This window comes from Epargyreus clarus, unplaced genomic scaffold (assembly GCF_041222505.1).
Source record: "Epargyreus clarus isolate Ecla_fem2 unplaced genomic scaffold, WU_Ecla_fem_2.2 ptg000015l, whole genome shotgun sequence".
In the NCBI taxonomy this organism is placed as follows: Eukaryota; Metazoa; Arthropoda; class Insecta; order Lepidoptera; family Hesperiidae; genus Epargyreus; species Epargyreus clarus.
Genome location: NW_027332223.1, coordinates 13,704,916 through 13,727,947, shown reverse-complemented (window position 1 = coordinate 13,727,947; position 23,032 = coordinate 13,704,916). Strand labels below are relative to the sequence as shown.

Genomic DNA, 23,032 nt, shown 5'->3' with positions numbered 1-23,032 from the left:
GTTAGGAATACGTTCCACAGCAAGTGTGGCCCTGCCGGCTTTCTTGGCTTCCACTCACAGTTCGTCATCTCTCATCAGCGACATTTTAAACTTAGACATAGCTGATGTTCGGGTGGCGAGCTTGAGTGAGGCCGTGGAGACTTGGAGGGCCGCATTTCCTTTGGAAAATATTCCCGTGGATGATGCTTCGCAACAAAAAGTTTGGGACTTGCCCGGCATTTCATCCACGTTTGCCTGTCTCCTTGATCATTGTGCAGACGATACGGAGCGAGCAAGACTTTTGGCTGTTTCCGGAGAAGACTCAGGCCACTGGTTACACGCTCTTCCCTCCCAAAATCTTGGCACCATTCTGGATGCTTCGACACTGAGAATTTCAGTGGGTCTCCGGGTTGGTGCCAAGATTTGTGAACCTCATCGTTGCCTTTGTGGCCGAAGCGTGGGTAAGTATGGCCGACATGGTCTGTCCTGCTCCAGGAGCGCTGGCCGTTTATATAGACACGGCACCTTAAATGATTTAATCCGTAGGGCTCTTGTCACCGTCTCTGTACCAGCCTCACTAGAGCCAAGTGGTTTGTGCAGAGACGACGGCAAGAGACCTGATGGTGCAACTCTGGTGCCGTGGAAATTAGGTCGTGCCCTGGTGTGGGACGTTACATGTGTGGACACACTAGCCCCAACCTACATACATGACACCTGTAGTAGTGCTGGGGCTGCAGCCGACCGCGCTCAGTTTCTCAAGCGCCGCAAATATTCTTCAATTATAAATGATTATGAATTTGCGGCGCTTGCAACTGAGACGTTGGGTCCGTGGTCGGCTGATATGAAAAAATTTGTAAAAGATATGTCCCACAGACTTATCCTCGCTTCGGGTGACCAGAGGGCTGGCAGTTATTTCGCACAAAAATTAGCCTCGCTATACAGCGAGGAAACGCTGCCAGTGTTCTGGGCACTATGCCACAAGAAAGGGTTTTGGACGACATTTTTATTTTATAAGTGTAATTTTGTTATTATTTATATTTTAATTTAAAATGGTTATGTTTAGGTAATTTAATTATTTGTATATAGTTTAATTTATTTTAATTAGTATTTAATATAGTCTAAAAGTTTTAATTATCTAACATCGAAATTTGGTACATTTTAATGAATAATAATAAACAAGGATCGTCCCTGTAGTTCCGGGCGGAAAGAGATGGACCTCGAACCACCCGTCTTGCGACCCCGCGTAAGACGGCGGTGTGTGTGACCGCATACCAACGTACACATCGGATGGTGTGGCGAGCTCAATGGACAGCAATAATTTTAAAATTGCGTTTGTTACAGAATTGGCTCTCAGACCTGGAGATCTTCGCAACGCTGGTGGCGGCGGTGGTGCACGACTACGAGCATACGGGCACCACGAACAACTTCCACGTGATGTCCGGCTCCGACACGGCGCTGCTGTACAATGACCGCGCCGTGCTCGAGAACCACCATATCAGCGCTGCTTTCAGGTCAGTGGCAATCATACATGATGTTTCAGAACTAGTTTTATCCGGTTTTCGGTGTAAGAACGAGATCCGTAGTTTCGGTCGAAGTTTCGGACACGGATGTCGGTTTAGGACAGGATTCACGAATATTAGCCATAGAAATAGATATCTGGAAGACTTCGTTACTGAGATAACAGCAGAAGGTATTTAATGACTATGTTTGTCGATATTGACAACATAAAGAAATTGAACTTTACAGGAAAGTGCTTTGTGGAAGAAGATCGTAATTCATGCTTACGTGCGCTCGGAAGGAAGTTTGTCTAATATAGAAAATATACAAATATATAAAATAATAATATACAATTTTTTATCTAATAATACTAGCAATCCAATATACATGTTTGTCTAATGTTAATGGTCTAAATACATAATAAGTATAGCGTCAGAAACCATAATAGGTTTTATTATTTATACAAATAGTATAATTATTATAATGTACCAAATTAAATAAATAAATAAATTGATGTAGAAATTATATTGCCATAAGCGACTTCAGTATGAGCTGCCAATCAACAAAATATCTACGAAAACTAACTTTTAACTAACATAAAACCAATTTTTAGGAACGCTAACTTATTCAGGATACGCACTCGCACTAATTATTAATACGCTTTTATTAGCTTCAGACGTATGTATGTTGGTATGTTAGTATGTAACGGAATCTTTGAACATGATTTTAACCCCCTTCAAAACGTCGGATTAACTTGAAATTTGGCATACTTAATAAGGACCGATGACAATTCAATATTTTAAATATTCTGACCCGTTATCCTTACTAGGATAATCAGGATCAGCGATTTTTGTTTTCCTGAGACCCGGAAGGTCAAGGTCCGACCACGCTTTTTTTTACAATAAAAAATATTTTTATCTTATTTACACTATTCTTAATTCAAATTTTAAAAAAAATATTTTCTATTTTTTAGTTGGATTTTCTATAAAAAGTGTATTTTTTTAGTTTTTTTAAACTATTATATATTTTAAGAGAGATTTTAACACAATATTACTATTCGTAATGTAGCACTAATTTCATTTCATATCATATCGGCTAACCATTTATTCTGCTATGGTCTACGCTTCATCGGCCCTCTTTAAAGGGGGTTAGGTTATGTTATGACAATGTAAAGTTTCCACGCCTTTCAATCAAACACCTAACAGTGTCATCCCATATAGTAAGAGGGTGGTAAGACGGGTTAGGCACAGACCTGTACCCTTACCATGAGTTTTTTCGTATTGACAAATATGACCGTTTTGGTATTTGTTTACGTATTTGCCCATATAATTTCCAATCAGCACCCCTAGCGGATTGTGTCACAACTTGGAAATTGTATGGGCCAATACGTAAAAAAACCAAAACAGTCATATTTGTCAAAACGTAATAACTCATGGTAAGGGTACTGTGCAAACGCAGATTGGTAGACTTCACATAACACCTTTGACTCTCAGACATGTAGGTTTTCAGACGATATTTTCTTTCACTATTATAGCAAGTGATAAGTAATTTCTTTAGGTACTTACTTGAAATATGGATATAATAAAACTTTTTCTATAGGTATTTGAAAAATCAGAACCGTACCAGGGATACGAATTTCGGATGCTCTGATTTAGATTCCAAATCTTAACCGGCTATAGCGTTCACGAATCTCCATGAGAAAACACAGAATATACAATATGTAGACATGTACCAACATATCTACAGAAAAAACCGAATCAGAATAGGTAGCATTTCTGTATTTTCGGCAACAAAGCCGCGGTGCGAACCTGCGAACTCGTTATAACACGATATAATTTCCCCGGAGACTCGAAGCGGGTCTTTTTCACACTGCGAAAACTCCAATTCGGAGTCAATAGACGCTTACTTATCATTGGAGCGCTGGAAAGTTGGTAGGGATATTTACATTAGGCCCAATCAAAACTTTTGACGTTCGCGCGGATGATTCGAAAGTATTTGAAAGAAATTTGAAAAAATATTCAAAAGGCAAACGAAGTTTGGACACCTCGATTTGGGCGTTGCAGACAAATTAGGTAGGTACTTATTTTAAGTTACCTACTTGTTGCAAATTTTTAACAGTTGAGAAATATTCTCAATAATATAGTAGTTTCATAAAGAAAATTATTTAAATCTTACTAGTACTTACAGGGATATGAAAAACGCTGTCAAAAACATATAAAAGTTATCTTCAGATTTATTTAAAATGTGCTATTTTTCAATACTCTTTATTCATTACTTTGATAAGGTTTTAGTAAGCAAAACTATGGATAGAACGAGTAAATTATTGATAGATTGATTGATGAAACTGAGGTAGATGTTAGCATCTACTTAAAAATAAAGTATTTTAAGCTTTGCGTATTTTATATTACGGCCGTAATTTACTTTAAGGAAGAGTTAGAGAAAAATAATTAATCCCGTAAAATATTACAATATTTTGAATCTTACGTAACGTTAACCTACGTTCCAAATAGGGATAAGTAGGTACTTTGATAGGTAACTAATTAAATTTCCAACGTAGTTAATGGAGTAAACCGCCCTAACGATGGTTGAAGGCAATTTCGGGACGGTACGGGTCGTTAATATTCATCGATGGCTTAATAATATTAATTCTCGAGTATAAAATTATTTAGCAATTCAGTGAAAATGTAAGAAGATAGCTTTCAAGGTATGTATAAACCGAAATCAGGTAGGTAACAGAAACAGTATACCTAAGTATGTGGATTTCCTTTGGAATCCCTTCGCACATTTTGCGTGATAACATAAAAATAAGGTATTATTTTTTCATCATCATCATCATCTGCAATCCAAGCGGCTTGACGGATTTTAACATGATTATAAGTGTAGTTTCCTAAACTGTGGGCTGTGGGTAAAGTCACGATGGCTTTATTTCTAAGCACTTAGGTCTTTTAATCCCTAATTCCATCAATCATATTATAAACAAACACCTGTAAAAGTATCTATGTGATGTCGTGTAGTATCGCAGTTCGTGTATTGTACCAAACCTATATTGTACCAAATCACAAGGGGACACGCAGAGAGTTCAGAGTACGATTCCTGATTAGGCAGTTATCTCTATGTTGAATTTAGTTTTTGGATTCCGGGGCCAGGTGTTAATGTACTAGCTATTTTGTATTCATGGTTTACGACTAAAATGTCAATACATTCTTAATGCAAATCTATAAAAAAATATATTATTATGAGTACCAATACCTTGAATGTATGAGTAGATAATATTTAAATTGTACACAATCAAGGAACTAATCTGAAGACGCGTGGACGATCCATCAATCTGTCGATTCGGAGGTAAATTACTACGAGAGCCGGCATTATAATATAAATTGCCCCGTCTTAACGTCATATAAGGACGGAGATAAAATCACTTAGGCTCATGTGATGCTTGATCAGTCACGAAAATTAGGTAGATGTTAGCATATACTTATTAATAAAGTATTTTAAGCGTGCTGTATTGTTATACATACAGCAGTAGGCTCTTTATTTGTTTTTATTTTTTGTTACTAATTTAAAAGACAATGTATATTTCCGTATACGATATATCTATTTAAGTAAACAAAGCAATTTAATAGGAAATAGCAAAGTGAAGGCTGTTATAATGCTATTAAATTAATATAATCGTTCTTATCTTGTTTTCTTTTATATTCTTTCAATATTATGAATTATTTACCGGTCTTAACGGTGAAAAACACGACCTCTCAATGATTTTTTAAACTAAATATTTATAATTGATCAAGGGTTACGTCTGAAACAGATTTTTAAATTAAAATTTAATAGATGGAAAGTAAGACGTATATTTATAACATTAATCTTTTATCTTTATTTCAATATCGTTAAAAACATAATTACCACTTATCAATATATCTACGTATTATTAGAATAATTATAATAAAATGTACTTTCCTCAAAAGTGAAATCAAATACTTAGGTAAGTATCAATGAAAAAATAATTTACGTTGAGGTGCAAAATAGTCAACCAATTAATTTTATATCACGGCGTGCGTAAATGGACGTTTTACGCACGCTTCGCGTGCGCAAAACCCCATTTCCGACCCCGTAATATAAAATTTTATACAACACGCGGACGAAAAATGTTTTTCTGACTCGTGTGATTGCAGTCCTCGCCTGCGGCTCGGCCTGCAAACTCACACTTGTCAGAAAAAAATTTTTCGTCCTCGTATCGTAATGTACTATTATAAAAACGTGCGTAGATTCAATAAAATTGGAAATCGAAAGCTATTTCCGACCGTTTAATCTGTTACTGAAAGTGGTTCGTCATTACCATTAGCTGCGGGCGCCATCTGATAAACATGTTCCACCAAACATGGATGAGTTGGAGGCGATGAATTAATATTTTTAACGACGAAAAAACAATTCAGCATTAATGCACTGACATACCGAAATTCTCATTTCCTTTATTTTTGATTGATAGATTAATAGGTTTGATTATTTTTTAGCAACGTTTTAAGTATGTCGCGTCAATTACTCACTATTTAAAGTTTTTTGAAAATCGTGTATAAGGACACTTGGATTTTTAAAACGAAGACAACGATACAAATTCATCGAGCCGTTTGAAAAATATCGAAAAGTAATGAATAAACTTACAAAAATACAAATGGAAGTGTTGTACAACTTATCTTTTTTTTTACTAAATTAAATATATAAAATACTATTCAAATAAATTTATTGTAATTTATATGTTCCAATTTCTTAACTTATTTATTTTTACATCTGTTATAACTTTAATATTTAAGTATATCGCTAACTTTACACTTAGAGATACGAACAGGTTGATATTATATCGGCCAAAAAGTACTTAATTTAGTCACTAGACCAGATTCTAGCTTTACCTATCTAAATAATCACTTAACACCAAGTGTGTAACAAGTACCCAAGCAGCCGAGGGGTTCTGAATGTCTGATAGATTTCGATTAAGTAAATGTAAGCGGGAAGCCTATTACCAACTGTCAAACGAATCACTGGTTTCGATTTACCAATATTAGATATACGAAATATATACACAAATCAAATCAAATTCAAATCAAAATTTTTTATTCAAAATAGGTTCTTTACAGATCACTTTTTGAATGTCAAAGCAACTACCACCACTTCACAAGGTGTTTCGTTATGGAGAAGAAGCGGCGAAAGAAACTCCATAACACACATCTTTTAAAAAAAATGTTTTTGACAATGTTAACTTAACGTAATGGTACATGTGGAGCTGGAGCTAATTCAGACCACACCGTTTTGTCAGTCAAATAATCACTTACTTTATAGTACGCTTTTTTACATAGCGTTAGTTTAACGACATGTTTAAACTTTTTTTCTGTGAGATTCAAAATCTCACAGAAAAAAAGAGATTCAAATTCAAAATGTAGTGAGTACTCAGGTATTATAATTAAGTTTTCAAATTATTAATCATACGATTCGATGTAGGTAAATTACACAATTATTTGTTAAATACTTTTAGGTAGGTTAGTACAATAAAATGCTTGAAAATACTAATAGTGTATAGTTTTTTTTGTAAAGTACAACTTAACCCCTTAAGCCTCATAAACTCGTAAGTATAATCGAACGGTTATTAAATTCTTAAAATATATTGTATATGAAGAAAACAGCAACTACTCAATAAACTTTACAACAGCTTAACTGCACCTGCAACATTGCAAACACTTTAAATGCAGAAAACAATAAAATCTCCTTAATTAGAGTAGAAGTTTAACGGAATTACTACTGTCGTTACGAGGGGGTTGACGGCTAACTTTATAGCGGGTTAAAACTGCAATTAGTGCTCAAGACGGAGATTGCAATGAGAACCGGAGAAATTTAATTCAAGTTGCAGCTGTACTAAGAACAACTAAGTTTTAGAGCCTCTAAAAGAGTGCAATGGTCTCACTATACACACTTTATTTCCCTGCTAGGTGTAAGTTTTTTCTGATTAGCTACTGGTAGACTTTTGCTATATAACAGTGGTGTAGCGTAGGTCGTATCGATCGAAGCGGAAGTTGTATTCGTCGCCCCCTATAAAGAAATAGTGTGCTGAAAAAAAACGTCATCCTATTGAAAAAAAATACCAACTCCTAAACATGCCAACGAAGGGTGGAAACTAAGCGTTAAAACTCTTTCCATAAAATATACATTATATTATATAAAAAACCTCATTTTTCCGAAATGGCACACTGCACCTCTGTTCTTTGGCTAACTATGATTGTTTACATTATTTTTCGAATTTTATGAAGAACATTTTATTTCAACTGTATTTCAATTTTTTTACTCTTTAAATCAGAACCTGGGTTTCCAACCAGGACCTCTACAGTAAAATACTAACAGTGTTCTTTCTCCATTCCAGGCTAATGCGCGAAGAAGACTGCAACATTCTCCAGAATCTGTCCCGCGACGAGTTCCGCGAGTTCCGGACCCTCGTCATCGACATGGTGTTGGCCACGGACATGTCGTTCCACTTCCAGCAGCTGAAGAACATGAGGTCGCTACTGACGCTCGCGGAGCCCACCGTCGACAAGTCCAAAGCGGCTTCTTTAGTGCTGCACTGCTGTGACATCTCTCACCCTGCTAAGGTTCGTATGCTGTTTTAACTTTTTGCTCATACATTTGGACTCGTAAGTTCTCATTAAGTGTTCTCATAATAACTCACTAAAATAAAGATTTTTGCACTCAAACCCTCGCAAAATTCGACCAGAAAGATGTGACTCTTTTCATTTACAATTTCAAATAACTTCGTCTAGGCTGGGATTCCAACCAGAGGTGCAAGCTGGCTGCACGAAGAAAATTTTAATTAATTTAATCGTCGATATCGTCAACTCGTTGGCAGAATGAGAAAGAGAAAGAATGAGGACAAATAATAATTCATTTCTAATACGCACATAACTGAAAAAGCAGAGGTTCCTGGGATTCGAATCTCGCTAGGCTATCACTGGTTAGCTAAATAAGATATCTCACTGCCTTGTAATTGAAGGAAGCCACAAATGGCAGATACATACGTAAAATGACTGACTGTTTTCCCATTACGTCTCCGACTGTCTTTGTGTTATTTACGCGGAACAATGCCGACATGTGCAGTTAGGTGGTGCAAAACCAACACGAAAGCGAAGAAAAAGTGCAAAGAAATATCGTTTCATTCGTAAATACTCTAAAAAATATGTTTTTTTTAAATTTTTCAAATACGAAAATAGATGACAGTGCAAATATCAATTGTTAAAACTGATTACATTTTCTTGCTAGGAGTGAGTAATCTTTACTAATCTATGAGTTCAATGAAATGACCATATTAAGATTAAAATCCTCTTAAATTATTACAGAGATGGGACCTCCATCACCGATGGACAATGAGCCTTCTGGACGAGTTCTTCCTGCAGGGCGACAAGGAGCGCGATCTAGGGCTCCCCTTCAGCCCGCTTTGCGACAGGAACAACACCCTGGTTGCGGAGTCCCAGATAGGCTTCATCGACTTCATTGTCGAGCCTAGCATGGCGGTATGTAGCACAAACTTTAAGTTATTATTTCTTCTTCACATCGACTTTGTAAGCGACAACATATGACTAATTTTGGAGTCATTTTTAATATTATGGCCGCGAAGCTTATGGAAAAGTTTGGCTGAAAATTCTAGACTTAGGGCGTTTTTAACCCTTACCTACAGGCTTTGGAAATGTATTGCTCGAATCCAAAAGGAGATTGTAAGTACTAAATGTATATAATGTTTTTAATCGTATATTGCAGGTGTGCGCCGATATGCTCGAATGCATCTTGGGGCCTCTGCACTCAAGTTCCAAGACCACGAACACTGCTTCGCAGCAAGAACCCATCAATGAAGAGAATACAGGTAACTTTAATAATACGAGTATATTTCAATAACATCAGGATTCATCCGCTCGGTAAGACAATAAATTTTCACAACAAACTTTAGACAATAAATTCTTTAAACCTAACCTAATAACGAGGTCTCAATACCTATTATGATTTTAAACATCTAGATATTCATCAAAATTATAATATTTTTTCCGAAGTACTTTTTAAACTTTTTATTTTTAAACAACAACATTGTATTTCGAAAATATTATTTCAGGTGCTGAAAGTACGCCTAAATTCAAAATCAAGAAACCATGGGTGGCGTGTCTCACCGATAACAAGAAAATATGGAAGGAGCAAGCTGCGAAAGGTAAAGCTCTATTCAGTGAATTTATTACGTCTTATTGTACCTAATTAGTATTATTGCCATTCCGTCCTGACAAGTAGTGAAGTCCTTATAAATAGTGAAGTAAGGCCGTTTATCTGTAATTACCAGATCAGTTTAAGCTATTAATAGCATAGGCATAATAAATTATAATTAACTTTCGACAGACTTTTAACTTAGCAGTATGTAGGAGTAACACTTAGTTACTTGTAATAATAATTAATGTGCGTAACGTATTCCCAGAAGATCACATGAAATTCGTTATTCAATTTTATATTTTCCAGATGCAGAGGCCCGAGCGTCCCAAGAGGAGGGGAGCAACGGCGCCCCTCCTCCAACGGAAGAATAATATTTAGCCACCCTTGTAAATAGCATTCGAACTAGTTGTTGCAACATGTGGCATTCACTGTTGGACAAGTGCTGAGCAGTTAAGTGTTGCCGCTTCGCAGTGTAGTTGCCATTATCCCAGGAACGGTGTTGATAGTTTAATGTATCAACAATGGTGTTGCTAGTATTCGCGTGTAAAGTTGCCGATGCTAATACGCTTTTTAAATTTAAAATATGAATAAATTAATGAAGACATAATTATACGAAAATTTTCGTATAAAATTGGTGGTGCACGATTGGTATATGATTCTTATTGCGATTTTTTGAGATAAGAAAGACTGTTTTATGTTTCACTATTTGAAATGAAATCTAACAATACTACGTACTATAATTTATATTCCTACTTACAAATATTCATAGCGCAAGACAGCTCAAGTATCTGCGAAGTGCAAAGTATATATAGGGTTCGAACGCACTCGGCTCAGAATGATAACAGTCACTTAACCAAACATGGTTAAAATACGCTTTTAAAACTTGTGATACAGTTATTAGAGGATAAAAATAGGAGTGGTATAAAAGATATGTCAGCTCCCAAATTGGCGATGTCACCAAACCGTTGCCAGGTGAAATTATCTGTCATGTTTCAACGTATTGTTCCTTCGCAAACGGTCGCTAGCGACGTGGCCATGGCGTCCCAATCAAATGGGTACCTTAAACCTAAACAAAGACAATAGTTGTTGTGTATAACTGTGCACTACCAATTTTATAATGTATTTTATATCACGGCGTGCGTAAATGGACGTTTTACGCACGCTTCGCGTGCGCAAAACCCCCATTTCCGACCCCGTAATATAAAATTTTATACAACACGCGGACGAAAAATGTTTTTCTGACTCGTGTGATTGCAGTCCTCGCCTGCGGCTCGGCCTGCAAACTCACACTTGTCAGAAAAAAATTTTTCGTCCTCGTATTGTAATGTACTATTTCCATATTGTTGTTTATACGAAATTGATGTGAATTTGTTTTTTTTTTTGTAATAAAAAAATTTCCTTAGAAAAGAAAATATCAATAAATGTCTTGATTAATTGTTTAATAAAATAAAAGGCGAAAAAATTCGTGGTAATTTACGCCGGATGCCTCCTGTGAGGATTGAACTCACGACCCCTGGTTTACGAGACCAGTGCTCTACCACTGAGCTAAAGAGGCGATGGCGTTAAGAGTGAAAATGCCTTATAGTTTAAACTAGAACTTCGCAGTGAATAAATGAACAATTTTATGTTTATTATTATAAGAACAAGTGTTTGATAATGTTATTTATGATAAAGATTTATACTCATACCCATGGGCAATGGCATTAAATAATTTAATAAAAATATAAGCCGTGGGTTAATGGGCAATTATAATAAAAGTGATGCAATAAAATAGAGATATTGATTATTTTATTAACGGTTGCGAAATTTTTTTCAATGTTTAATGTCTGTTGTTAATATTTTTCTTCGTGCACCTTTCCTGCTTTCCAGTGAAACAAGACATTTATTAGGTCGCAATTGCTAGTTAAGGCCGCAGCAGACGTGCTACTTTAGCATCGGCGAGCGACGATTTAGTTACTCTGCGAAAAGTAGACGCAGCATTCAAACCCTACATCCCGCACACGTTAAACGCTTGGACGCCGGATTCACCAAGTAAACGATTAACGCGATGCAGCATTTACGCAATGCAATCGGTAAAACGCAACGTGCGCTGTACGAACCGCGACCGAACGCAATGAGTCGCCAAAACGCAAGATGCAATCGCTAAACGCGTTGCCTATTCTAAAAGTAGCACGTCTGCTATAACCATAAAATAAATGTTGATGTGTAATGTACGCACAAATTCAAAAAGCACAACATGGAAGCCTGGTTGCATAAAATAAATCTTGTGGAAGACATTGTAGTGAGTCGGGCGTCGGGCGATGGCCGCCGAGCGGTAAAGACGCCAGTAGTTTTATTATATTAATCTTATATTAATAATCTAGCGTGTTGCGGGAATATGCGTAAGATCCCAAGCTAACGCGGTATTCTAAAAATTGTCCAATACCACTTATGGTAGGATCATGCTGGTCATTGTATCCTGCGGCGAAGTATAGTCCTTAATTTATATTGTTTATTGAAGCTTAGTTATTTAAAGTTTGTATACTTGATATTGTAGTATAGATAATAAGTATACCTACGTACCTATCTCGCAAAAACAATAAGGTATAGTCTGCGTAAAACTGCTAGTCCGCTATGAGTATAGAAATGAATCGCGTCGTCATAGCAAATTGTACTTGTAAGACGACAACCTGCTCGCAACAACTTCAGAGCGGACTAATGGTTTGGCGAGGACTATACCTATTCCCACAGTACCTACTTATATCCAATGAACAAGTTATACTTTATTTTATTTGTTTAACGGCTTTATTAAAGTCATGATTATAAAGAGCTAGCGTTACAGCTAGGGCTGCCACCATTATTAAAGACATCATTCACCTTTTTAAATAATATACCTACTTCTTACAAAACATTGCAAAAATACAGTAACTCCTTTAAATATTTTTTTTAGTACTACTAATACTAATACTACTAGTACTAATACTTTTCTAAGACCTTTATTTCGTGGATCTAATTCTGAATTATCCAAGAAAACTTTGTACTTTATAAAGTACAACACTACATTAATCAGGTATATATTTTAATACGAGTGGCAATCCTATTTAAAGCTGTACCTATTTATGTATCCGTGTTAAGTATTTACCTACCTCAATTTCTTATTCGTTCGGATCTCAATAATATGGATAATACATACTTTTTGCCATGTCTGTACTAATCAATATACTTATATACCTACTTAAAAAAATCGCTTTCTGTTAATCTCTTAAATTATTCTTACAAGCCAGTAGGTACGTAGTTATTCTCTGATAAATCAGTAACATAAATAAAAATATTAATCATATTAGCATTTGAATTAGGTTTATCTAAGTAATATATGTACTGATATCTAATACTTCAAATATCTTTACATAGAAACTAAGAGCCAAATGTAACTATTACTTAAATTCGCTGGTTATGGAGCAAAACATTAAAGTATTTCATATTTATATCAAGACGCATACCTACTTGAAAAAGTTATGCGTGCACTTTCGGAACTATCACAGAGCTACACTTTGTACTTAATTATAGAAAATTAATCGTCGTATTTAGATACAATTAACGTAGCTATTATTACTTAGTGTTAATTAACCCATAATGAAAAATACGCTTATTAATTTTAATGTTTCTGAACGTATTGGACTCCTGATATTTCCTGACCAAGTGTTATTACTGAGAAATTATTTGTAAATGATATAAAGATCATCTCAATTTTAGACGTAGATAGATAGACATTACTTATTGTATGTAGATTTTCATTGAATATTATCTAATAATAAATTATGGCGTTTTTTCTATGTGTAGCAATTATAATATACTTTCCTACCTATTTAATATCTGTAAAAATAAGTACGTTTTATTATATTTATTATTTGGATCGTATCTACCACTAAAGACGTAAAATATTGTAATGTACAGATCATAAGGGATGAGCACACTACCTTATTTTGCCATTACAAGAATACCTACTTAAATATACTGCGTTGATCATAATATTCTATTTTCCTAGGATATCCATCATTGTCATAGATCTAAAACTAAGGTCATCGTATTGTATAGGTTCTAGATATAATAGCAACCGTGTTATTCACTTTTTTCATGCCTTCTTTTCAAATAATATCAGCTCCTTCAATGGAAATAATTCAATACATGTACCGCCCTATAGGGAAAATCAACAAAAACAATGAGTTATTGTGATTTCTATTATTATTCTTCAAAAGACGGGCAATTTTTCAATTGGAAATACTTAAGGCATTTAAAGAATCATTCAAAGCCTGAATGATCTACTGACCGCTCCATTCGTATTACATAATGATTCTAATTAACGGTCCACATACGAGAAGGTGGTTGTCTGTTTGTATTGTCTAGACAAAAACATATAAGTATTCTATTTCACCAGCAACGCAAGAATTGTTACGAATGCAGCTTCAAGTAATCAGGTTTACAATTGTAGTTAAATATTGTTAAAAGTATGATTTACTTTTCAGAGATCTTGATGTCAGCATCAATTTACTAGGTATATGTACTTAATGACACAGAATCACATATAAAAAATTAAAGACATAATAATGATATTTCAAGAAGGACACCGTTTATTGTACCTACCGTCCTTCTTATAGGCTAATATTGGCATAAAGAAAAAGCGATTATCTAAGTATATTCTTTACCCAGTTTATAATCGAAAAAGTAGGTACTCACGAATGCCAAATATGTCGAAGTCATGACTTATTGAAACATTTTTATAATGATGATATATGTCGCAGGCCTAGTTCCGTGTAGGTGTGTGGGACCATTCTCTATGATATCAAAACAAATCCATAATCAAACTAATAAGGTCCCTATCTATAATTTCAGGGATGGTAAGGGTAGATTTAATTCCAACTGGTGACGCTTATCGTAGGAAAATTTACAATAGATCTTTTTATATATTTATCGTCTATTTATAAATAAGAAATTTAATAAATTCTGTATATTGTGCATTTAGTGTACTTACTATTGATAGTACCTATGTACTTATTTAAAATGAATATATAATTATGTATGTCATCATATTTAGTAGGTATATTAGATTTAATATGCCATTCTAATTGGGGATATAGCTTTATAAACATGTAGTATAGCGTTAAAACACATTTATAATCATAAAATATTAATATATTGCGCTAAGGCAAAATTGTTACAAATTAAACACATGAGAAAATATAATTATAATCTCATTAAACATGAATTTTAAAATAAATATTTAAAAAAACATTATGAACTGTATATTGAACTATGAAATAAATAGATGTTTTGCCTTAGGGTAGATATCCACATAGTTTTAGATATTTAATTGTTGTTGTTTCCGTATAATAATAGCTTGAAAACGTACCTCTTTTACGACATAATTAATAATTATATTAATATTTGTTTTTAAATATGTAGAGACAAGTTATATTAGAAAAATAGTATGCAATAATGAATACATAGAATGTAACATTCCCTCTTATGTGGATCGCCCTTCTTTCTTAACATACTTTGTATGCATATATCTTTCCTTGATATACATTTATTGATTATTGATTGATTTTCCTCGAAGTACATGTAATGATGCAACTCCATTTTTTTATGTTTAAGAACTCAGTAAAGAGTTCGATTGATAATTGGTATGGACATAGGTATTGGCCTTTTAAAAGGACACACTAGTTACATTTGTGTTTTTCATATTTATTTAAAAAAAATAGTCTCGTAAAGTGCAATCGTTCTTGGTATATTATGTGCTGTACCATATGAGTATGTGATTTGTTAACACAAAATAATCAACAAGTAATTAAATGTTTGTACTTTAAAAATGCTGTGCTAAAATTATAAGTAAATCTCATTTTAAATTAATAATAAAAAATAACAATTTATCCATTCATAAAATTATGAAATGGATAACTAAGTATTGTAATCATTAAAACTTTCTAAATTTAAAAGCATCAAAAAAGAAATCAGCATTTACTTTTTTCTCTTTCCTGGATTTGTAATTTTTATGTAATATCTCAAATACTGTTTTCTTATCTCATTTCTTTTCTACTTGTAAATAGGTACAAAACACCTTTAGTATGTGTAAATGTAAATTATGTGTAAAATGAAATAAAGATTTTCGTAGAAAATGTGTCTTTATTTTTACATTTTTTACTAAAAATTAACAAAACATGCCTACCAACATTGGGTAGATTAATTATAAAAGTGTACACTTAAGCAGCTGCTTATAAAAAAGTATAGGTTGAAAATAATTCCAGTAAAGTTTTTAGACTTAACATAATTACTATATGAAATTTTATCCTGGCGTATCATGTATTTAAAAAAATGTTAATGTTCTTTCCATTAAAATAATGGAATAGATGAATAAAATATTCAGCATAATTTTATTTGGGCATCTACATTATCATTTTTCGAATGCTGTTGTGAATAACAATTAATTAACATAATTATCAACATTGACGAACAGTTAAAGCTAGCCAGTTACAAAACAAGTACATTTTGAAATTCATAAAATTCCAAGATTTATAAAAATATAATAGCACCTACAGAAATAAGCTAACATGTCATATTTCATAAATTTCTACACTTACAAAGCAAAGCTTAGTAAACATTTTGCATTATACGAATAGTACAAATTAGCTAAGCAAATATTTATATAGTTTTCCAAATACATTTATTTGTACAGAAAGTCCCCTCACATCAGTTTTCAGTCTATTACAAATAATTGTCCCTTCAATGACATCTCCCTTTTTCACTTGTACACAGTCTCTAAAATAGAAAACAGTTTGTTTCCAATGTGTTGGGGTAGTGTGCGGCCCTGTAGTGAACGAGACGCGGTGCGGTAAATCAAAGAAAGTGTCGAAATAACCTACGAGAGATGTAAGAAATCCGTCCTTAGTAACATTAAGTTTAAAATCTGAACTGAAGTCCATCACATCAGTAGTACAACTATAAATGTCTATGTCCTTTACAACACAAGGTTGCGATATAATATGATCGGATCCCACTAAGTCAACACTGGCTTCTCGTACCACTTCAGACTTCATGCAATTCATCTTGAAACCGTACACATCCGACCAAAATTCTATTAACTTCTTATGTGTGGTAACGTCACCATTCGCTACTAAACTAATATTGCATTTATTTGGCAGTAACAGTCCTCCTGGGCTAAGACAGTGATCTCTCGCGTAAATAACACTGTCTAACATACCCTCAAATAGTAAGAAATATCCCATCCATTCAGAAACAATTATATCGGCTTTATGCTCCAATTTAGTGTTCTCAAGTCTTCCTTTGACAGTTTCTATGACCTTTTCCAACTTATTCTCTCTGATAATATCCATTGCGTGGTAAATAATGTCAGACTGATCTAACGCATATACTTTCTTAGCTCCTGCCGTAGCTGAAAACATTGACAGAATTCCGGTACCACATCCAAGGTCGAGCACGACTTTATCCTTAAAAGAATCCTTATTATTTAGGATTGCATCTCTGTAACTCTCTGTGCGCACTTTGTCTGAGAGCATATCGTAATGAATGCCAAAGTGAGCATACGTACTGAAGTAGCCCTCATCACTCTCTAAAGGCACATCGGATACACAATTAACAGACATAGAACTAGATGCACCATTGATGTTGGTCCCACCACCTTCAACAAGAGACTTCATTGATTGCTGCATTGTGGCCATGTCTTCCTTCGCCATTTGGAGATGAATCTGACTGTCTTTCAATTGTGCTGTCAAAGACTGTATAGTTCGTTGCAATTCAGTAAAATGCGCTTGGGATAACGTAACCAGCCCGTTTTCGACATTTGCATGATAACTCCTGGGCGAAGCAGGCTTTTCTTGTAGAGATTCAAAGTCAAACATCATCCACTCGTCGTTATCAACCGGTTTCAAGTACTTTTCGTCGTCCCATACCGCTTTAGTCTCAGACATAATATCAGCGGCCGACGGTTTATGCGTCTTAATGTAATTGATCAATTTAATGTAAGAATAACAGTCCATACTGAATTTCAATTTTAGGACTTTAAGATTGAAGCTGTGGGCTGCCTCACAGTGTGTTATAGCTTCGTCGATATTCGGGAGGATGTTTGTACAAAATAAACACGTTACCGATGTATTACTGGTGTCCATCTCCTGCCACTCGTCCTCCTCGAAATGTTCGTCATCGGAACTCAAATCTGGTAGGTCCGACATTATTCTTCACTTTATAGCCGATAATGTTACACAATGTAAAATAATTACACGAAATTAACACTGTGAATTATTTGCACTGCAAATCAACGAACTATCAATACCATGTGGTAAATATAAAGTTGACAGCAGAATGACGTTTCGAAAAATCACATCCATTATTGACGTCTCCAAACGTGTGGTTGTCAAAATTAATTCGCACAAAGTCACAGTTAATAATATTTTTGAATATTTCCCAAAATATTTTAAATAATTTAATGATTATAATGAATAAAATTCAGAAGTTATTGGATAATTAAATTAGGTGATTAAGTAATTATTGATAAAAATTTACTTGTATAATGTACCTGACTATTTCTGAACTGTATTTTTAGTTTTTATGGGTTGGTATTAGACTAAGCGCGTGTTTTTAAATTTGCAAAAAGTCAATAATATTGCCCTGGCAACCGCATGTCTCCAACAACAAATAGATTAAATTCTGAGCAAAATGAAATTAAAAATATCTTCTTTTAAAGAACCTAAACATGTAGGAGTAGTAACGTGTGTGAACTGGAATAATACTGAAGATGTATTTTCTTGCGGGTAATGGTTTTATAAATTTAATTGACAAATTCCTTTCCCTTATGTTTCTTGCCGTTATCTTATAAATATTTTTTTGCAGAGATGACCATAAATTATTGAAATGGAATCTCGTTAATAGTGAATGTATGACAGTAGCTACATTTCCGGATGATTTTTATCCGACAGGAATGCATCTGTTTCCAAAAATTAATTTAGGGGGAAATAAACATCAACATGACGTCATACTAGTCTCATGCGCAGATGGAAGGTAAGTTGTAATAAAGTTTTATAACGATTTTTGTCTAAAAGATATAAGTATCATTACCTACTAACATTTTAATAATTATTTGTTTTTGTTACTTTACATTATTTAACAAAGTTATATATTTAGTTGATTTTTACAAAAATCTCAAGACAATTGTATTAAAATACTGCATATCTACCCTTCTGTTACTTAGATTTCATATTGTAAATCATAATGGACGGATAGAGAAGAGTGTAAGCGCTCATCAAGGCGCCTGTCTTGCTGCTCAATGGAGTCCCGATGGGGCTGGACTTTTAACAGGTAACAAATTTATAGACGCCGCGCATAATCTTAGATATTAAGTCTGCACTTGAAGCGTTGAAAAAAATATCTAATCCTTTGCGACTCCAAGTAAAATTGCACCATGTTATAAACTATGTGTAGACTATGTGTATACTTTCAAAACCAGACACGGAGTGGTGACGCAAATGATGGTTATAAACGATAGTTGTTTCTTATATCTTTACATATCAGTTTATAAACGAACCAAATCCAATGGTAACTAATTACGTTACCATTGGATTAATCGTTAAAATAAACGCTAAACGTTAGCGTTCGCTTTAACAGTAAACTAATATAACTATTAGTAAGTAATTCTTTAAAATATTTTAGCCGGCGAGGATGGTTTCGTAAAAGTATGGTCTCGCAACGGTCTTCTGCGATCAACGGTAATACAATCTGATGAGCCATGTTACAGCGCTATATGGAGTCCGGATAGCAACGCGATTCTGTACACTAAAGGAAACTTCCTAGTTATCAAACACTTGAATTCATCTTCCAAAATTACAAAGGTACAAGACAAAGATCAAAGATGAATTTTACAAGCATAATCGTGAGACGTAATATTCATTATATGCCCCCTGGAACAGTTCAGTTCGAGATCGAGTATTCTCTTAATGAATATTGCTTTATTGTAATCTTAAATCTATGCTCAACAACGTATAATAGAGTTGCTTTCCCTTTTAACAGTGGAAAGCACACGATGGCGTCATTTTATGCGTAGCTTGGAATGCCAACAATAACTCGATAGTGTCTGGTGCCGAAGATGGATTTTCAAAGGTATGTAAAGGAATCATTTCATCCTTCATCGAATCATTGATGCAACTTTTAGTATGGGGCGTCATGATCTTGATATGTATTATATTTTGTGCTATCAATCATGATAACATATACTTTAAATGTTGTAAGTGCCATAGGATACTATTCAATTTAGCCATTATTAAAACATAAATTATAACTGAAACCCAACAGGCGGTGAGGGCATAAGTATTCTCAGAAATATTTTTTCCAGATATGGGATACATTTGGCCAACAAATTTCTGTAAGCGTCAAACATGACCAGCCAATAACCAGCCTGAGTTGGTCACCTGCGGGAGACTTGTTTATCATAGGCAGCTACAATTTACTAAGGCTTTGTAATGCGAATGGTGTAAGTATCCTTGATTCTATTACAAAATAAATTAGCAAAGTTTACTCATCCTTACTTTCTTTCTTATTTTAGTGGTCTCATTGCCTTGATCGGCCTGCAACGGGAAGCATCTATAGCATCGCTTGGTCATCTGATGGTACACAATTAGCAGCGGGTTGTGCAAACGGACATGTTTTGTTTGCACATATAATTGACAGGTTATATTATCTTTCTTCCGTACATTTATTTTTATCCGTGAGAAATTGTCCAATTAAGTATTTACACAAATGGTTGTCCTTTTAATATTTTGTTCATGGCTGAAAATAATTGTTGTAGATTTTAGTGTATTTCTATTTTATGCTTTATGTAGCTCGATAAAACTATTAAAACCTTATTAGATTCTAAAACATTTATGGTATTTGCAGGGAATACACTTGGAAGAATTTTGCGTGCACACAAACAGGGCGTAAAGTAATCTCTATCAGGGACATAATTACAGATCAGAATGATCAATTGGACTATCCAGACCGAGTTATACAGATCGCTTTAGGGTTCAACCATCTTGTGATAGCAACTGTCAAACAGTGCTTTATACATAAGTTGACGTCGTGGAACACACCAGTAACATTCGATTTGAAAGAAGGGACCATAAGCATGATTTTGCTAGCAGAAAGGTATTGTTCTTTGGATTTGAAATATGTTTCGACTTAAAACCTACCTTGTGTAGCAATTTTTCTATAAGTATTAGAATTATGGAATGATTATTGTCCATTAATATTGATTTCAGATGTATTTGTATAGTCGAAAGAGCTGGTATTTCGGTGTACAGCTACATGGGAAGACTATTAGCTAGTCCACGTTGCGGTTTTCGTCCAGAGACTCTCGGACGAGCTGCTGTCTCTCTTGGACCTGATTCGCTTGCTGTTATCGACCAGAGTGATCGCAAATGTAAAAAACACATTTAATAATGGTTATACGTCTTGTGCCTTCAATTTAATACGACTTTTAATATAATTTTCATCTTAGTCTTATGATATTCTTCTCAATATCTTATAACTTTTCTTGGCTTTACGTGTTTTGACGTAGTGTGCTCTTTTAAGTTTTATGCTATTTACTTTTGTTATTCCACTGACTTTATAAACTTAGTATAAAAATGAAATTTTTTCCTAAACAGTGATCCAAGTCTTCGATCTTCCTACTGGTTTAATAGTACGCAGCTCAACGGACAACACAGTGACGAAACTTACTCATAAGATGACTGTGTCTTGCATAGCGTTGAGCCAAACGGGACCATTGAATGAAAGACAATTGGCTTTACTAGACTACAATAGGGATCTGTACGTTGTAACGGTAAAGGATTCGAAGGCAAAGTTTATGAAATTAGGTAAGTTATTGTAAGTCATTTAGGCCAAATCTATAGAAAAAGCTACAAAGAACAAGGACATGGTGTTAAAGATCTTTTTATGTATTGCGAACATGATTTAGAGCATTGCATTGATATTCAGGAAAGGGACTCTAGCATCGTTAAAGTAAATTGCAATTACTTAAAAACTTGAATTATCACTCAATCATAATAGATGAGAACTTACTAAAATCACACAAGAACTGATTAGAACGTAGTATAATTATATATTTTTTATTTTCTAAATGCAGGCTCCCAAGTTCTTAGTATAACGTGGAGTGCAGAAACGGAACTGTTAGTTGGACTACGAGCCCATTCCGTAGTCGCCTGGTGCTGTCCAAGAGCAGCTACTCAGCCTGACTGGCTTGCTCTTACTACAGTTAGTAAGGATATAAGGTATCTTGCATTAAATATTAAACAAAGGTAATATTCACAATATCTTGGAAAAATGGGTAGTTAGTGGAAAATAGTAAGTAATAGTATGTAGTCCAGAATTGTTGACAAAAAGTGTGCAGCAGATATATTGAACCTATCATTCTTTTTTCCAAATCTAACGAATAACAACGGTTTTTTTTTAATTTAAGTAATTACTAAAAATTACTATAGCATAGATCAGATTGAAAGAGTAATGACACATTTTGCAAATTGTCTTTCATTATTATTATCGATGAAATCAACGTACAGTGTAATACATATTTTATATTTAATTCTAATTGTAGCTTACTTTCATTTTCAGCGATCTCGGTCGTAATCCGAGTGTGCTGAGCGTGGAAGATGGTATCGCATGCATTTGTCGTGGAAACGGCTCGTTATTGCATGTCTCGGTTGCTTCATTTCCAGAAAAGTTGTTGAAACATGTTGCAGCTAACATGTGGGATGCTGCTTTACAGGTTAATGAAACGATTCAAATAATGACGAACTTGTAAAGCAATAAATGCAGTTCTATCGTCCATGCCCATCTTGTCATCAATATAATTTACTTTTCGTTTTTCTATTTTTACAGCTTTGCCGAACAGTTGAGGACGAAACACTGTGGGCCTGTTTGGCTGTATTGGCTTGGCAAAACAATCAGCTAGCTGTCGCTGAAGAGGCTTTTGCACTGATACATCAGTACCACCAAGTGTTTTATATACAACATTTACGAGTAAGAATTGAAAATTATGTAAAGTGAACATATTAATGTCGTCCTGGTTGGTTAATTGTTTTTACACATAATATACGTGAATTATTATTTATTATATATTTAAAGGAGAATTAGATATCATTTCGTTTTTATTTTATTTTGCAGAACTCCATCCCAGAGAAATTAACGTCGAAAGAAGCTTATTCCAAGGCGTGACTTTGTAAAATAACTAATGTGAATAATAAATATAAAACATAGCATTTATTGTCTTTTAATTTTTTATTTTTATAAAAACAACAATGTTTCTTATTCTCCTATCTTT

The 23,032-nt window shown here is 34.3% G+C and overlaps 3 protein-coding genes and 1 non-coding gene across 7 annotated transcripts in view; 2 read left to right on the top strand and 2 right to left on the bottom strand.

Moving 5' to 3' along the window:
• Pde1c (Phosphodiesterase 1c) overlaps positions 1-10,813 on the top strand; it is a 254,027-nt gene extending 243,214 nt beyond the window's left edge. For all 4 annotated transcript variants that reach the window (XM_073081003.1, XM_073081004.1, XM_073081001.1 and 1 more), the window contains 6 exons: positions 1,321-1,490; positions 7,877-8,102; positions 8,844-9,017; positions 9,262-9,364; positions 9,608-9,700; positions 10,000-10,813. In XM_073081003.1, coding sequence (XP_072937104.1) covers positions 1,321-1,490; positions 7,877-8,102; positions 8,844-9,017; positions 9,262-9,364; positions 9,608-9,700; positions 10,000-10,064 — 831 coding nt within the window. In that variant the 3' untranslated portion in view covers positions 10,065-10,813. The remainder of the gene's footprint in view (positions 1-1,320; positions 1,491-7,876; positions 8,103-8,843; positions 9,018-9,261; positions 9,365-9,607; positions 9,701-9,999) is intronic.
• Positions 10,814-11,176: 363 nt separating this feature from the next.
• On the bottom strand, positions 11,177-11,248 carry TRNAT-CGU (transfer RNA threonine (anticodon CGU)). Its single transcript has one exon. It is a non-coding gene; the product is annotated as a tRNA-Thr (tRNA).
• Positions 11,249-15,826: 4,578 nt separating this feature from the next.
• Positions 15,827-18,061, bottom strand: Art3 (arginine methyltransferase 3). The gene has a single exon (XM_073081005.1). It carries the CDS (start codon positions 17,913-17,915, stop codon positions 16,353-16,355), a length of 1,563 nt encoding a protein of 520 aa, XP_072937106.1. The 5' UTR covers positions 17,916-18,061; the 3' UTR covers positions 15,827-16,352.
• A 263-nt stretch (positions 18,062-18,324) lies between these two features.
• Positions 18,325-22,968, top strand: Oseg5 (intraflagellar transport protein Oseg5). Its single transcript, XM_073080703.1, has 14 exons — positions 18,325-18,494; positions 18,574-18,741; positions 18,932-19,038; positions 19,390-19,568; positions 19,747-19,836; positions 20,069-20,206; positions 20,279-20,403; positions 20,611-20,859; positions 20,973-21,133; positions 21,360-21,569; positions 21,839-21,983; positions 22,324-22,477; positions 22,591-22,731; positions 22,876-22,968. The coding sequence occupies exons 1-14, from the start codon at positions 18,400-18,402 to the stop codon at positions 22,924-22,926; spliced, it is 2,013 nt and encodes a 670-aa protein (XP_072936804.1). The 5' UTR covers positions 18,325-18,399; the 3' UTR covers positions 22,927-22,968.
• The last annotated feature ends 64 nt before the right edge of the window (positions 22,969-23,032 follow it).